The 17,466-nt window shown below is 43.4% G+C and overlaps 1 protein-coding gene across 2 annotated transcripts in view; it reads left to right on the plus strand.

The window, feature by feature from the left end:
- Positions 1-5,796: 5,796 nt before the first annotated feature.
- The window catches only part of LOC308400648 (extracellular calcium-sensing receptor-like), a 50,596-nt gene continuing 38,926 nt past the window's right edge, over positions 5,797-17,466 (plus strand). Inside the window, exons 1-4 of one of the 2 annotated variants that reach the window (XM_080888484.1) lie at positions 5,797-8,185; positions 8,293-10,108; positions 10,218-10,507; positions 10,627-10,925. In XM_080888484.1, coding sequence (XP_080744610.1) covers positions 9,848-10,108; positions 10,218-10,507; positions 10,627-10,925 — 850 coding nt within the window. In that variant the 5' untranslated portion in view covers positions 5,797-8,185; positions 8,293-9,847. Of the gene's footprint in view, positions 10,109-10,217; positions 10,508-10,626; positions 10,926-17,466 lie in introns of both variants that reach the window. The other variant, XM_080888485.1, reaches the window with a different exon arrangement.

Raw genomic sequence — 17,466 nt, forward strand, 5'->3', positions numbered from 1 at the left:
AGAAAAATAAGTAAAAATAACAAAGTTTGTTGAGCAATAATAAAGTATTTAACACTAGCATCCCCAGGCTTCTACCTTTCTACCTATAAAACCCGAGAGCAGTCAAATGGTGGAAGTGGAAGCTAAATTGGCTAGTCATTCATAAGTATATTGGGTCGTTACCTAGGAATTCTGGAGGGAGGGGAGTGGGGGTGAGTGATTGAGGGGGTGGGGGAGCTGCTAAAAGCGGTGAGCTTCCTTTTGTGTTTCATCTTGATGCATTCTCAATCATCCAGGGAAACAAATCTCCAAAAGTCACCAACTTGGAGTGTTTCAGTTTGCCATCTTGGGGAGAAATCAACACACATGGGTGTATGTCCTTTGTTGCTGACATTTATTGATAAAAACAGTACAAAAAACCAACCATTTGTACACATATTTACAAATAATTCAACATTGTCAGCAATCACTCACAATCCTGGCACTGCCATGGTACCTGTAGTCTGCATTTACCACATGTGTACCTGTAGCAGTGAACACATCGCACAGTGGCCTGATTTATCTTGCATTTGTGTTTGACCTGACACGTGGCTCTTTTTCCAGGGCTCGGTGTGGAGGGTTCTGCCCGAAGCAACTGATCTTTTCTTGCCTTCTTCGCAGCTACATGAGAGTGAGCCAACTCTGTTGCAAGCGCCACCAGGAAGTCCACCCGTCTTTCCTTCGTCCCGGTGCATGCTTGATACAGCACATGTGCATTCAGTGCTGCCATGTCAATCATGTTATAAAACACGGCGACTGGCCAGCACCGTGTTCCTTTGCGGACAGTGTACTCCAGAACCATCTGGTCAATCACATCCACGCCACACTTTGTTTTGTTGTAAAGGGTGACAGTGTTTGGTGAACCACGCTGTGCATGCTGCTAAGAATATAGACTGTCTTCTTCCGTTTGGCCGCATACGCCGTCAGCGTGGCAGCAGAGGTTGAAAACACCTAAGAAATAAGATAAATTGTTATTTTCATAGCCCTTTTATGAGAGACTGCAGTCTCCTCATCTGCAGTGTGAACAAATTCAAATTGTGAGCAAAATGGGAAGGTCAAACAAAATCACAAATGCATGCATAGATACTAATTATAATTCCAGTATCTCCTCCTCTGTATCAGAATAATGTCTGAAATATCTTACTTACTAACTACATCCACTTACTTGTTTGAAATGAAAAAGGAAATAACATGAAATGAAACTAACCGGAAGACTGATCAGACAGCTCTGAGTCCGAATCCGGCTGAACTGCTAGGTCTTCTCCATCCGAGTCACAAGGGTCGACTTCCGTCAGGATCATTTCCAAGGCCTGCTGAGTGGTGAGTCTTCTCTGCATTTTCTTTCCTTGGAGAGGAGGTCCGTACACCAGAGGCAGTGCCAGGATTGTGAGTGATTGCTGACAATGTTGAATTATTTGTAAATATGTGTACAAATGGTTGGTTTTTTGTACTGTTTTTATCAATAAATGTCAGCAACAAAGGACATACACCCATGTGTGTTGATTTCTCCCCAAGATGGCAAACTGAAACACTCCAAGTTGGTGACTTTTGGAGATTTGTTTCCCTGGATGATTGAGAATGCATCAAGATGAAACACAAAAGGAAGCTCACCGCTTTTAGCAGCTCCCCCACCCCCTCAATCACTCACCCCCACTCCCCTCCCTCCAGAATTCCTAGGTAACGACCCAATATACATATGAATGACTCCAGCATTTGACTGACTGCTCTCCGGCTTTTAAAGGTAGAAACGCAAAATGATGACTCCGCGGGGGTCTAAGGTAGAAAACCAAAATGACTGCTCTCCGGGGGTCTAAGTGTTAACATCAACTGAAACCAAGTAATTAAACAATATTGTGGACCTACATACACTCTCACCAACACACACACACCTTAAGTGCAACAGTGTTTCTCTGTTAACAAACACTTTGTTGCTGACCTGAGTCGTGGCTCGGGTGTATTGGGATCTAAAACAACATGGCCGCTTCACTTGTTGCCAAGCAGTAAAATAAAAAGCATGTATACACAACAGTACTCCCGCCTCCAGGGAGTTCAAGGGGATAGTTGGGGAAACTGGGTCAAGGCCACCAGCAGGGCACGGCAGCAGCAGCACTCACAGGTGCTGTATCTACGTGTTCCCACGTTAACACATAAGCAGAAGAGACCTCTCTGGCACGCCAGCAAGATGTCCGTGTCCTCCTACCGAATCAGATAACTCAGCTAAATGCCAGTTCACATGCTATTACATTCAGTCTTAGCAATATTAGCATTAGCTTAATACATAAGAAGAGAGCAGGACAGTTTGTCTTGTAATCAGAAGATTGCCGGTTCGAGCTCCAACAGTCTTGGTCCATGGGCAAGACACTTCACCTGTTTCCTACTGGTGGTGGTCAGAGGGCCTGGTGGTGCCAGTGTCCGGCAGCCTCGCCTCTGTCAGTGCGCCCCAGGGCAGCTGTGGCTACAATGTAGCTTGCCATCACCAGTGTGTGTGTGTGTGAATTGGTGGATGACTGAATGTAGTGTAAAGTGCTTTGGGGTCCTTAGGGACTAAGTAAAGCGCTATACAAATACAGGCCATTTACCATTTTTACCAAACATCCTTGGTTAAGCTAGCGGCTTCAGTCTATTTCACAGAGGTGTGCTTCCACATTGAAATGGATGAAAACGCTTACGTCTCAGTCCTGCGCATGCGCAAAAGTGAGTGAGAATTAAAGAATTTGAAGAAAAGCTATCTGGAGCATGTACAAACTGATATTCATCTTTTAAGTTTCACCTCTCAAACAAAAACAACAACTGGTGAAAATATAAATAATACGTAAACAACTTAACAACCCCCAAAGCATCTAGGTCACGTCATGTGACAGTGCAACATCTAAACACAAGAGGTGGGAGGGGTAGCAAAGTGTGCCTGCTCTCCTTACACAGGAGCGGCGAGTCTGGTGACCTGGCTGTTTCGTCTTTGCCGAAACCACAGCATTGCAAACAAGAGCAGAACTTAAAGCAAAGAATCAATCTCATCAAGCTAGTATCGATCCGATACCGATGCTGACTTGGTATTGATACAATCGATTTTTGGATCGATCTACCCACCACTAACACACATCACATACCTTACAGGCCTTTATATACATTCTTGAACACAGTGAACATTTGTATTTAACCATCAAAATAAATGAACTATTTATATAGCCAGGGCTACATACCTAATGTCAGTCTTATCCCCTGGGTATTCCATGCCCCATAAACATCCAGTCCACAGTGCATCAAAACCTACGTCACACATTCACGCAAGGTCAGCCATCAGATGCACACTCTTAGGTGTTCAACCCCATCCACCATGATAAGATGGCATTTGATGGAGCATACAATTGATCTGAAAGCATTATTTAAACTAAATAACCTAGAAAAGTAAGTAACCTAGTTTGCACATTTTGATTGTAATGCTGCCTCATTTTCAATTATCGTGAGGACCACACATTTAAATATAGCTCACTTTATCTCAGTCTTCCCCACTGTTTAGTTGTGTTTTAAAACATTACTCTAGAACAGCGGTGCTCAGCCACCGGGCCAGTCCATGAGTCATTTGGTTACCGGGGCGCAAGATTTGAGGCTCGGTTGTGACATTTATGGCTTTCAGGGTTTTGATAATTATTTTTGTATTTTTTGTATTGTTAACTCTGTCTCCCTGGGTCTTTTCATATGCGTTATGAATAAATCTTCTTTATTTTGGCACCAGTGCTGGTTTTATTTTGCTATTCATCGGCGACACCTTAAAAATATTGTTGGACATAAACCGGTGCGTGGCACAAAAAAGGTTAGGGACCACTGCTCTAGAATACCTTGAGTGGGTTTCCTCAAAGTCCTCCAAGTGCTGGATGAACATATGTTTAAAATATAACTTGGTCAACTAGTAATCACGACTACAAATGTGCTATGGAAATGCTATTACCTTACGTGTCTGTCTGTTGGTACTTGTGCAAGGACTAGCATCCACAATGTAAGAAAATAATGCATCTGGCTAGATGGAAATGTCTACCCATATCACTCATGGGAAGGGTTGCCGCTATAAAAATGATGGTCTTACCAAAAATAAATTATTTATTCTCAATGATCCCAACTAAACCGCCACAAGATTGGTTCAGATCTCTAGATTCATGTATGTCCAAATTCCTTTGGAAAAATAAACCCCCACGTATAAGCTTAAAAACACTACAAAAGACCAAGGATAAAGGAGGACTAGAACTGCCTAACTTTCAGCACTACTTCTTAGCCAACAGGCTTCAGTTTATCTCAGGATGGCTAAAACATACCCTCTTAGATGAACCTTGGCTAGATGTAGAACAAGCACTTTGCAATAATCTAGAGATCTCAGACCTACCATTTATCAGCTCAAACATCCAACGACATGAATGCTTTAAAAGCATCAACATCAGCTCTTCTCTGACAGCATGGTGGGAGTTTCTAAAATTGACGGCGTCTTCATTAATCCCATGCAAACGTACACCTATCTGGAACAACCCTGACATATTACAAAACAATAATATGATAAACTTTTCAGATTGGAGTGGTAAAGGAATCAAATATTTAGAACATATACTAGAAGGAACAGAATTTATTTCATTTGACGGACTAGTTACAAAATATGGGATCAACAAGAAAAGATTTTTAGAATATCAACAAATTAAAGCCATAGTAAAAAAGAAATTTAAACTGGGTCAAGTTGAACTACAAACACCACCAAGTGTGGTTCAATTTCTTACTCTTAAAACCCCCAAATTACTATCCAAAATATACAGAATGCTTTCTAAAACAGATGAATCAATATCACTTCCTATTGCAAAATGGGAAGCGGATTTATCAGTTAACTTAGACCTAAACTTCTGGTCTCAGATTTGCTTAAAAACCTTTCATCTAATTAGAAATCCCAGTCTTCAATTAATTCAATACAAAATATTACATAGAGTGCACTATACAGGTCATCGGATGTTCAAGATGGGCTTTACGTCTACCAACAACTGCTCACACTGCCAAACCAATTCACCGGACAATTATATCCACGCTCTTTGGTTCTGTCCACCAGTTCAGAAGTTTTGGCGCGAGATATGTGAAGACTTATCGAAGTGTCTGAAATGTAACATTCCAACTTCCCCCTTAGTGTGTTTGTTAGGCAGCTTAGATAATGTCACTTCAGAAAAGAATATCGCCCATATGGTTTTCACTGCCCTATGCATAGCCAAGAAAACAGTCCTCATGAACTGGAAAAATAAAACCAATCTTAATTCTAACCAATATAGAAATTATCTATTAGATTACATTAGTCTTGATACAGCCTCTGCCACCACATCAGATCAATTGCTCTGGGCTCCTTTGATCAGCTCCATCACCTAGTGGGGGTGGGGGGGTCATAGTTTGGTCCCGCCTTCACTGTTGTGATTGGTGTGGGGGTAGGGACAGGCTTAGGGCGTCGGGGGGTTCCCCGGAGGCATCTTCCTTGGGGGGCTCAACCCGGGGTAGCGGTCACGTCCGGTTAGGGGCTCTGTTGGCTCTCAGATGACTGTTTCCTCGCGGCTGCGTGCAGCGGGGCTAGGGGAGGGTCTGTGCTGACGGACGTGGGTTACTGACCTGGTAGCCTGGCTGCCCCTGGGTGGGTCCGGGATGGGCGTGAGGTTCTGGGGGCGCTCCGTCTCTGGGCTGGGGCCCGGGCCGGGCCTCGGGGGCTTGGGTCCTGGTTGGTGTGTTGCCGGGGTTGTGGGCGGGTGGGTGCATGGGGGCCCAGCCCTGGAGCGGGGTGCCGCCGGTGCATCGAGCCACCTGGGAGGCTCTTCAACTGGTGGGGAAGATTGTCACATCTTGCAGGAGCTTTCCTCTCCTCAGGGGCTCTCTCTGCAGGAGGGGGAGATACAGGAGAGGTGGAAGAAGATCTCAGCCTGGGTGTTTATTGTCTTATGTAGTCTGGAAGATGAGTGGATGGTGGGGTGGGTGCAGTTTTCTCTGTGGTGGGGTTGGGTGGACTGTCCCGGGCTCTGTGGGGCCGGGAGGCGCTGCTGCGCTGGGCCCCGGTCTGGATGGGCCTGGGCCCCCTTTCCCTGGCGGGTCGCGGAGTATGGGGGTGCCTACTGGGGTCAGCGGGGGTGCTGGCCCCAGGGAGGGGTCACTTGCCCCTCCCTTCCTTCCCTCCCCATCTCCAGCTGCCTCCCTCTTCCCGCTCCACCACAACCACCCACACATGCAGGACCTTGGAGTAGGGGTATGTCACCAGGGTGCAGAGGAGGCCACCCCCCCTGTCCCCTTCTGGCTGCCTCTGCCTCAATTTTATCCCACAACTTAGACATTCACATTACTCACACTCTCATTACACATACATATAGGATCTTGGGGGTGGGCACAATACACGGAATCCAAAGTACCATCAGGGTGTTAAATACACGTAGACATTGAGGGCTAGCAGGAGGGACCATGCGCTTACCTGCTGCTCTCTGGCAGGTAGCTCCATGCCCTCCTGGGTTTTAAATGCACCTTAGAACACATATGCATCAACACTACAATGAGCGGGTGGAGGGAGGTTTGGAATCTTCTCTCACCCCCGTTCTCTGCGACCTGCTGGAGTGGGGGGGCTAGGAGGAGGAGTTGGCCGTCCGACTGCGGTCTGGAGTGTGGGGCCTTCCTGCTGCTGCGGAGTCGGGGTGGTCTGCCTCCCCCCACCGCAGGGAAAAGGGTAACACCACCTGGGTCTGGGTGCAGTTTCCCCCTCCAGGGGCAAGGGTACCTAGACCCGGTGTGTAGAGTACGCTTGGGGAGTGTAATCGTGTGTACAGCGTCTCTTTATGTCTGTCTCCACGTTGGTTGAGTGTGGAGTAAGTGCATATGAGAGCATGAGGGTGGGAATGGATGTTTGTTTATGTGTGTGCCTGTATTTCTGTGTCTATATGTCAGGTTGGGTGTCAGGCGCCACCTCTCTGGGGACATCTTAGGCCCTCCAAGGTTTGGAGGCCTATCTCCCCCTACCACCACTTCCCTGCCAGTGGCGGACTCCCTCAGACATCGGTGCGTTGGTGGTTCTTTGTGTCCGGGGATGGGCGTCCAGGTACACACCGGCTCACTCCTTGGCGGCCGCTTATCGGGGCCTGGAGCCTGGGGCTCGCCCGGGCCACTTCGGAGGTGGGGTGCCCCCGGCCTCTCGGCCTGGGGCTCGGTCACTCAGGCACGGCTGGCTGCCGGCGGAGCTCACGGGCGCGTCACTGCAACTCCCCCTGGCTTCTGCTCCGCGGCTGCTGAGTGAGCCCTCATCTGGGACTCTCCTCAGCTCTTTCTGGGACAGTGGCGCGGCTGCCCCTCTGTTGGTCTTCCTTGGTCTCTTGTGTTCTGGGGGCCTCTGGATGTCTGGAGTTTTGATCTCCTCCATACCTGCTTCATGCCCTGGAGGACGGGGCTGTGGCCCCCCCACACCCTCTAGCAGATCATTACATGAAGGAACCTTTAAAAAAAAAAAAACAACAAGCACGTCCATGCTCACAGGTGTACACACGGGTGATCACACCCACAAACGACACCCTTTTTGGCTCCTACCTCAAAGCACACTGTGTTCTGTTGATCTTATGTGCTGCACAATAATGTTTAATATTTAGTATTTACTGTCATATTCCCATATATCATTGTGATGTTGTTTATTCTATTACTCTTGTTCTCTTCTGCTTGTTTTCTTTTTTCTTTCTCAGCAGGTGACCCAGGTGATCGATATATGCATTTTTTTTTCTTCTTTTTTTTTTCTGCTCATTCTGTTGGTTTTTGTCTTTTGCCCTTCTCCCCCGTCCCTCTTCTCAGCTGTTTCTCTTTCCCTCTTTCTTTCTCCCCTTCTTTCCCCCAGTCAAGTCTGTCCCGCATTCAGTAAATGAAAATAAAATGAACAATAAAAGGTGAATCAAATGGACCATTACGGCAAGGCTGGGATGGTCAATTTGGTAAAGTAAATCCGTTGGGCATCTTTCTTTGCCTTTAGACAACAATTCTGATGGCAAAAGAGCCAAACGGGACAGGCAAAAGAAAAAAGAAAAAAAAATGCAACATTAACTAAAGTGAAATCCGTTTATTATGAGCTAACTAAGATTAAAACAGCTATCAAAGATGGAGTGGAATGTCGTGAGAACAGAGAAGCACCTGAGCTACTATTTTAGTGAGGTTAAGAAACACATAAAAATCCCAAATATGCAACATTTCCTCCCAATGCTTTGAATGCAGACTAATGAATGACTTTTGTGCTCAAAATTTTAACTTGTTTAGGGGCGATCGTGGCTCAAGAGTTGGGAGTTCGCCTTGTAAACGGAAGGTTGCCAGTTCGAGCACCGGCTTGGACAGTCTTGCTTGTTGTGTCCTTGGGCAAGACACACCCGTTGCCTACTGGTGGTGGTCAGAGGGCCCGGTGGCGCCAGTGTCCGGCAGCTTCGCCTCTGTCAGTGCGCCCCAGGGTGGCTACAATGTAGCTTGCCATCACCAGTGTGTGAATTGGTGGATGACTGGAAGTGTCAAGCGCTTTGGGGTCCTTAGGGACTAGTAAAGCGCTATACAAATAAAGGCCATTTACCCTTTTTTAATTCCTTTGTATTACTACAGATAGTAGTTACAGAGTAAAGACAATGTTAGTAGTAGTAATGGTTATGTAGTACAGTCACATAATAAATCCCGACAATTCCAGAATTTTCTTGCCATTTACACTTTCCAAAAAATAGATTTAAATTATTAATACTATGATATTTTTCTGTCTTAGGTATACCAGCATAAGATTGTGTGTGATAATATTGTTTTTCTCCCCCCAAAATTGGTGCAAAAACAAAAATATACACTCTTTCTACTCTATGAAACATTACTTAAGGATTAAAAATCTGTTGATGTTCCAATCTAAATTAAATAAAGCTGTATTGTATCATTTGCTGTTGCCAATTATTGTGAGGGAAATCTTGGGCCCAATCAAAACCATACTGTGAAGACTTAGAAATTCAACACCATGTAAGGGTTAATCCATGACCACATATTCTCAAGAAGGTGAGAAGATGACAAAACCCCTTTGTTTGAAGACCTATATAAACCAATGGAAACAATGTGTGCCCATATACAGACAATTTTAGATGGAAATGGAGATTGCAGCTCTTGTAATTGGTTTGGTATTGCCTGTTTGTTTGTTTCACCTCAACTCAGCTGTTGCCTTTGCAGTGTGTCTAGATGGTATGAGACAAATGACTAGGCATATAGGAGCTCAAGATGGTACGACGGCATCCTCTCTGAACTGCAAGCTGCAGGGAAGCACTCGTCTACCAGCATTTTCAAAGGATGGGGACTTTGTTATTGGTGGTGATTTTTCCCTTCACGTCTACATGAACACAGTTTACAGTGACTACACCAGCATGCCTGAGCCTGTAAAATGCAAAGGAAGGTTAGTAAGTAAGAAGTTCAGTAATGAGAAGAAGAAGAAGTAAAAACATGTTGGACTGTATGAGGAGAGAAATGTTTTCATGTGTGTTATGATCTACGGAACTACATTGATTCAGTATAGTGTTAAAAAATGTAAACAATGGTCTTTTATTCTTTATAAAAAAAATGTTGTATTTTAAAAAACAAATTATACAATATGTTAAATAACAGTTTTATAAAGGAAACACAGGAAAGGAATTATATTTAAAAGGAAATGAAAAGACTTTAATTTGTTTAAATTATCCTGTTGTTGATTTTTTCTTTATTTTATTTTTTAACATTTAACTTAAACTAAATCTACAGTGTATATTCTAACAGTGACACAACTATTTGCAGTATTATCACCAGTGAACTGCAATCATCGCGTACAATGGTTTTTGCCATAGAAGAGATTAACAACAGCACAGAGCTGCTGCCCGGAATCAGGCTCGGGTATCAGATCTATGACTCATGTGCATCAGTGCCTGTAGCAGTGCATATGGCATTTCAGTTTCTAAATAGCTTCGACCCTGTGTTTTCCACGGATAACAATTGCTCACATTCTGGTATGGTGATGGCTGTTGTTGGTGGCTCGGGGTCTACGACATCCATCAGTTTGTCCCAAGTCATCAGTTCTTTTAACATTCCCCAGGTAAATGCCAATTTCCAATTTCTGTCAATTTTTGTATTTAAAATATGCTATGTGATATTTGTGTTTGCGGTATTTTCTGAGCTACACTGTTTTATTTCTTTTGGTTTAGGTGAGCCACTTTTCGACATGTGCATGCTTGTCTGACAAGCAGCAGTACCCAAGTTTTTTCAGAACAGTCCCCGGTGATCAGATTCAAGCTGAAGCACTAGCCAAGCTAGTGAAACACTTTGGCTGGACTTGGATAGGTGCTGTTCGGTCAGATTCGGATTATGGAAATAATGGCATGGCTTCATTTCTAAAAGCAGCACATAAAGAGGGGATCTGTGTGGAATACTCTGTGTCTTTCTATCGGACAGACCCACAGAGCAGAATTCAGAGAGTGGCAGATGTTATCCGCAGGTTTCCTCATCAGAGATAATTATTGTGCATTGACTTGTTTAATTATTTGTAAAATAAATGTTTGATCATGTGAAGACATTTAAAAAACATTTTTCTAATGCATTACATTGTCTCTCCAGGTCTAAAGCTGTAGTTGTTGTGGCATTTGCATCTTTTGGAGACATGAAGATCCTGTTGAAGGAGCTCACATCACATGAGCCTTCCCCACCCCGCCAGTGGATAGGCAGTGAATCATGGGTAACCAACCCAGAATTAACGAGGTTTAGTTTCTGTGCTGGGGCCATTGGATTTGGGATTCCGAAGTCTATAATCCCAGGCCTCAGAGACTTCCTGCTGAAGCTGTCCCCCTCACAAGTGGCTTCTTCTCAAATACTTACTGAGTTCTGGGAGGATGCATTTAACTGCACACTGACCAAAAGTAAGACATTTTTCTTGGTTTAAATTATCTGATCAACTGCTGATGTCGGATGTAGCTTCATTGGTTGACCTATTTTAATTGAAAAGTTATTAATCATGACCAAGTGTGAGGAGAAAATACAGGTGTAACTTGAAAAATTTGAATATCATGAAAAAGTTCATCTATTTCAGTAATTCAACTTAAAAGGTGAACGTAATATAAGATTAGACTTACTGCATGCAAAGTGAAAAATTTCACACCTTTATTTGTTTTAAGTTTGATTATTATGACTTACACCTTATGAAAACCCAAAATTCAAAAGCTCAGAAAATTAGGATATGGTGAAAAAGGTTCAATATTGTAGGCTCAAAGTGTTAATGTCTAATCAGCTAATTAATTCAAAACAGCTGCAAATGGTTCCTGAGCCTTTATCTCTCAGTCTGGTTCAGTAGGAATCCCATTTATGGGGAAGACTGCTGACCTACAGTTGTGCAGAAAATCATCATCCACACCCTTCATAAGGAGGGGAAAGCCTCAAAAAGTCATTACAAAAGAACTTGAATGTTCCCAAAGAGCTGTATCAAAACACATTAATAGAAAGTTATGTGTAAGGGAAAAGCATGGAAGAAAATGGTGCACAAACAGCATGGATGACCACAGCCTGGAGAGGATAGTTAGGAAAAAGGCCATTCAAAAGTGTTAGTTAGTTAGTAAGAGTTAGTGCATCAAGAGCCTGGACATGGGCTTCAAATGTCGTATTCCTCTTGTCAAGCTGCTCCTGAACAACAGATGTCAGAAGCGTCTTACCTGGGCTAAAGAAAAAAAAGAACTGGTCTGTTGCTCAGTGGTCCCAAGACCTCTTTTCTGACGAGAGTACATTTTGCATCTGAGGTTGTGCTGAGGCTTTTATCTTTACACTGTTCCTGCAGCAGGGCCTCAAGGCTGGTCCAAAACTCTTCTCGCTCTCCTCCTTGCAAGACACTTTAAATCCTTAAAGTGTGGCCAAGCACAGTAGCTATCTTGGGCCACAGATGGTTGAGGGTAGCTACACGTTGTGAAGGTGGTTTTAAATTTCACCATGTAGTTTGAGTCATCATCGAAGACCTCCATGGTGTGATGCAGGTGGCAGAAAACAGATAAACCCCTGAACATGAGACATATGTCTCACCTCCAAGAAGCTCAGTCACACACCTGTAGTAGACAGTTCAAGAAAGTAAATATTAATCTACACAATAACTGTCAAATATCCGGTCTTTAAGTGATGACGTGATGAATCCTGCTTCCAGGCCCAAACTACCCTGCTTTTGTGTTTTTAACATTTTAATGCTTTGTATCTAGTTCTATTTATTCTCAAAAAGCCCCTAAAAACAGTCAGTGATCACTGTCGCCCTCTCTCGGTTTTTATTAACGCTAAAGCTCAGTTTTTAAAACTTTACAATGCAACTACAGCCCAGCCCATGCAGCAGTATATTAATGACTAACCTCGGATTGTGGATGAATTATCTCAGTTGTTCTCTTGACTTAAGTTTGGTCCGTTTACAGCATCCTGCCATGCGACTGCATTTGTCTCTAACCATTGAGAATCCTCACGGCAACCTTTATCGAGTGGAAAGAAGTTAGCATTCATCCTCCACCTTCACTGTTTATATTATGCTAACATAGCTGTGTCGCTAGCGATCACTTAGCTCATTATTATATATCAGTTATATATCAGCTAGCCAAACTAAAGTAACCCTACAAATGCCACTGCAGTTTACTTTTCTGTCTTCATTTATGTCAGAAGTGATAGCAGAGCTGTACATCTTAATTTGTTTCAGAAATCTCTCAGTCAGGACAGGCTATATTATATTTAGATGGAAGCTAGCGAGCTAACTCCTTGCTAACTTCTAACTCCATTAAGTTTAATAAATTCCGTTTTCATGGATGCCTGGATGTTTAACTTAATTGCTACACCTGGTAGAGCAGCCACACTGATCTTTTTATTACAGATGAAAGAATTTAGACAGTTTTTAGCTCTCGGTGATGCTGCAGTGATCATTTGGCTTATGGACATGCAGCGGAGTTTGGGCCCAGACAAGGCTAATAACGTCAGACTTAAAGAACGGATAGAGCTTTTTGAAGAAACAGTAACAAAAAGTTAAAAAATAGTTTGATTTACTTGCATGGCTCAAGGACAGTCGCCAGCTTTTGGAGTTAAAACGACTAGCTTGTGCTTTTGTTTGGCTGTAACCAAAGTCTTGTTTGCTCCTGGTGTAGTTCCTCCATATTAGCAGGGCTGTCCTTAAGGTGTCTAATTTTTCTTTCTTTTCAGTGTCATAAAGCTGTTGAATTTTACTTGAAATAGTCTTTTGGCAGAGCAGTTGGAAGTTGGATCACCTGACGCTAAGTGTAGTACATTTTCTAACCCCCTATCTTTTACCACTGATAGTGGTTTACAGTCCAGAGCAATCAATTTTGCGAGAGAATTTGTAAGTTTGTCCAATGTTGACTTACTAATTTTGGTCCTTAAGTTAGTCATTTCATCAAGTATGGGCTGCCATCACCTTTTGTTGGTACTCAGACTGCTAGCAACATGTTTTGCATTTAGATGGTAACATGAAGTGCTTCGGTGTTATGTGTTGAGACAACGCCAGTCTCTGCGATTCTTTTGGTCCTGGTAGTGATCACGTTTCCATGTTTTACACAATCCTTTTATTACCCATTATTCTTACAGATGCATCTGGAGATCAGCACACTGCATCCTATGCAGTCCTATTCTGAAGGGTGATCTAAAGAGTAACACAGCAGTTACAGTTATAACCTCTGGTCTCCTTCCCCCTACAGTAAACACGCCCACAATAGAAAAAAAAGTGGTACAGTTGCCAGAGGTGTTGACGCCCTGACCCCCATCTCCTTTTAAGGTAGTGTCCATTTGCCCTTTGTCTGCCCCTCACCCTCAGTAGCTTTTGCTTCCTGCCCTGGGGGTGGGTGTTGATTGTCCTCCTGCCCTGCACCTCAATTCTTTGTTCCCATTCCAGGCCTATTTCCTATTTTGTATACCCATTAACCGCCATAATGTAATATTACAAGAAATCCGAAACTATATTCCCTTTAACTCTGATGTATATTAAGGAATCTATTCAAACTCCTTTTTCACAGTTTGCACAAAACCACACTGTCATCAAGCCTTCAGTTGGGTAGTCTTTTGAAATTAAATTTGCCTTTCATCCATCCATTGCTAGGATCATTCCTAGCAATGCACTTTCTTCTGATTCTTTGTAGCTCTGATGTGTGCATCAGTGTAATCGATATACCAGGAAATTGTGCATTGACAAAAGTTAGCTTTTGCCTGGAATGCAAACTGCAATTAAATGTGTAATTTTTTTAGTACGTTGTTGTTTTTTTCAAATTAATTAATCGCAATTAACACGTTAATCAGAATCAGAATCAGAATACTTTATTCATCCCGAGGGAAATTAGGGTTACAGCAGGCAGCACGCTAATGGCGCATGCGCACTGTGGAGCAGGGAAATTATTTTACTGCTATTGTTAAATAATTGTCATCATTACCATTGCATTAATAATATAATCTGGAGTTTATATTGCATTCAGGGGTTGAACAGTGTGTCTTTCAGAAAGGCTAAAAGTAACAGGACAGGAAACAGGCTTGGAGAGTTTTGCAGAAGTGAAAGTTATTTTGAGCAGCAGGCTAAGACGAGGCTTTAACAATGTAACAGATAGCTTTAAGAAGGCCTTAAGATGTTATGCATACAGTTATTATGTTGACCTTGTATTTCAGGTGCAGTTATGACTATTTTATACACAATGCATATCTGTGCTTATTAAAGAGTTGGAGCTCGGTCAATTAATTGGGGGTTGGAAGCTTTGTTCGGCGCGATGTCCGGACAATCTATTGTGCAAGTGACTTGGAGCCATAGAAGGAATTGCAGTACATGCTTACAAAACACTTATATATCAGGTCATTTCATATTAAGGTTTTAGTAGAGGTTCTTGGTTAAAACATTTATTTAGTAGAAGACATACACATAGTCTCAGTGAGCCTCTGTCCTGGTGAAAGGTCAGAAGTGCAACAGGTGAATTGAGAAAGAGCATGTGGGGTCAACACACACACACACATGAGTTAGATTTATTTAGAGGAGAGATTAGTCGTGTCTCGGCAAGAAAGAGGAACAATTCACTTTAAGACAAGAACGGAAAGTACCAGCCATGAAAATAGAAGATGATCTTCTGGGTTAAAAGTCATTGTGGTGTTGATCTGATCTATGTATAAAATGTATCTGTGACGCATGAAGGGGCGTCAGTAAATCAAACCCTGATGCTATAAAATATCTGTTTATGCTTTGATTAAGTCGGAGATCACTTGCTGTCGGCGTACAGAGTGTTCTTCCCACACGTGTGTAGTCATTAAAATCATTGTTTGACCAAGACCTTCTGGACCAAGGGTGGTTTGTACTCTCCTTCCTCAATTTTGAACCTTAACAGCACTTACAAAGGAACCTTCTGACCAACTTTACACAAACATCACATTTGGCAGACATGTCAGAAAGGTAGGCTGATAGGAAAAAACAACGAAAATACACTACATGAGGTAAGAGGAGGAGAAAAAAAACCTCCACTCAGACTGAGCTCCTAGTGGGAGAACAGTTTGATAACAGAAAAAACACCTCAGCACAAAAGCACATGACTATCAATACACCATAGAAACACAAGACAAGCAACAGGGGCGGGTAAAGGGTAAGAGAGAGCCGGTGTAGACAGCGCATCCGGTCCTGCAGCATCTGTGCTGGTCCAGTTGACTGCTATCTTCCCCGGTAGGGCACAAGCATCGAAGGCGTTGGAAAGGGAGGGGGAATGAGTGAGTGCTTATCAGTGTAAGTGTGTGTGTGTGCGTGTCCATAGTTTAGCTGAGACAGTGTCCTTCGGCCTATCAGGCTAAGTAAACAGTCCTCCAGCCAATCCAGGTGTCCTTGCATGGGATGGGAAGAATAGCCGTAACACAGTCGTTATCAGGGAGTGATTGTTTGGCTCCAGCCTTGGGCCTGCAGCTGGTGCCGTGATGGGGATCCGCAATGTTTATGTTGGTTTTGTTAATTTCCATGCAAGCAGCCCAGGAGAATTTTTCAGGCTGCTCTTTAACACTCCGACACTGGCCTCTCGATCTCCCGTTGGAGAGTCACGAGCCTCCCCATGATGGTATCAAACTTCTGTTCCATGGTGTTATCGTTCTTTTGATTCTGAGACCTCACAACTGCAGTGATCCGTTCCGCGATGTTTTCCAACTGTCGCTCAAGGGTCTCATTTTGAGCAGGCCTCTCTCTGATGTTTCCCCTCATACGCTCAATGGTGTTGTTTTGAGCCTTCACAGCAGCTGCAAGCGTCTCCAAGGTGTTGACCATATTACGTTCGTTGTGAGAGGTTGCGCCTCGTTCCATTTCGATTCCAGCGGGCAGCCTTGGGGGGGGTTTGAACAGCCGGTTCCGCTCTCTTATTTCTCCGATAAACCAGGGCTAAGCCAACTCCGATCAGCATGAACCCTGTTATCATGGTTCCGAATAGATAGATATCTTCAGCGTCCTCGATCGACAGTCCCGCCAGGCACATGATCCTCCAGTTCTGCCACCCGTCCATCGTGTATCCGGCAGGGAAAGTCGCTCCAGGGCACTCAGGCTCTCCCGAGCCCAGATTTCTCGTTGAGAAAAGGGTGTCAATAGCATTCAGAGACCAGCTGATCAAATCCATAATTCTCTTTTAGGTTTTAGAGAACGACAGTGGGAGGCTATTCCAGGGAAAGTAATGCACACAAGACAAGACAAGGACATAGAGGCAAGACAAGGACATAGAGGCAAATTCCGACTCCTAGTTTTTAAATAACCAATTCAAAGTACTTACAGAACAATCAGGTGTTCTGCATTAAATAAGATAACGTGCAAATTATTTTTGCTACTCCTAAAAAATTTTTCTGTCCACTCTAACATAAAGGAGAACATCACAAGCCTGATATCTGCAGGCCTGAAAGCAGGAGGTGTATCACCCCTCGTGTCTTCGACCAGCGTTTACATTGCAAGCTGCCTTTGGTGGCATTTTGGCAGCAACTGCAACATTTAGCAGTTGCCTCATTGTTCTGACACACAAAACAAAATGTTTGACTGCACGACACACTTACTACACACTCCTAACATGCTAATGTCTTGCATCTCAAAACTTGCTGCCTCTCGCTTTCTCGCTGCCGTTTTCCCCCTCTTCCTAAACAACCAAAGCCATTTTGCCATATCATCTTCTGAGTGGTCAACATGGCACATTTTTCCACCAACAGGAAAGAGGTGTTTTTTTTCTTTTCTTTTTTCTTTTTTTGATCGCAAGAAGAGTCTGCTTCCAAGCGCTTTCCTTAGAAAACACCGTTTTTTTTTCTGCAGTAAACATAACAACAATATTCAGGAAAAAAAAAACATTGTGTGTATTTGTTATCGTAACTCTGGTTTTACGTGGCCTATCAACACAATTTAAAAACTGGTACATACTTTGAAGTTCACACTTTTAAAACAAAAATTGGAGGCTCAGGGTT

The sequence above is a fragment of the Rhamphochromis sp. 'chilingali' genome, assembly GCF_963969265.1.
Source record: "Rhamphochromis sp. 'chilingali' genome assembly, chromosome: 8".
Classification (NCBI taxonomy): Eukaryota; Metazoa; Chordata; class Actinopteri; order Cichliformes; family Cichlidae; genus Rhamphochromis; species Rhamphochromis sp. 'chilingali'.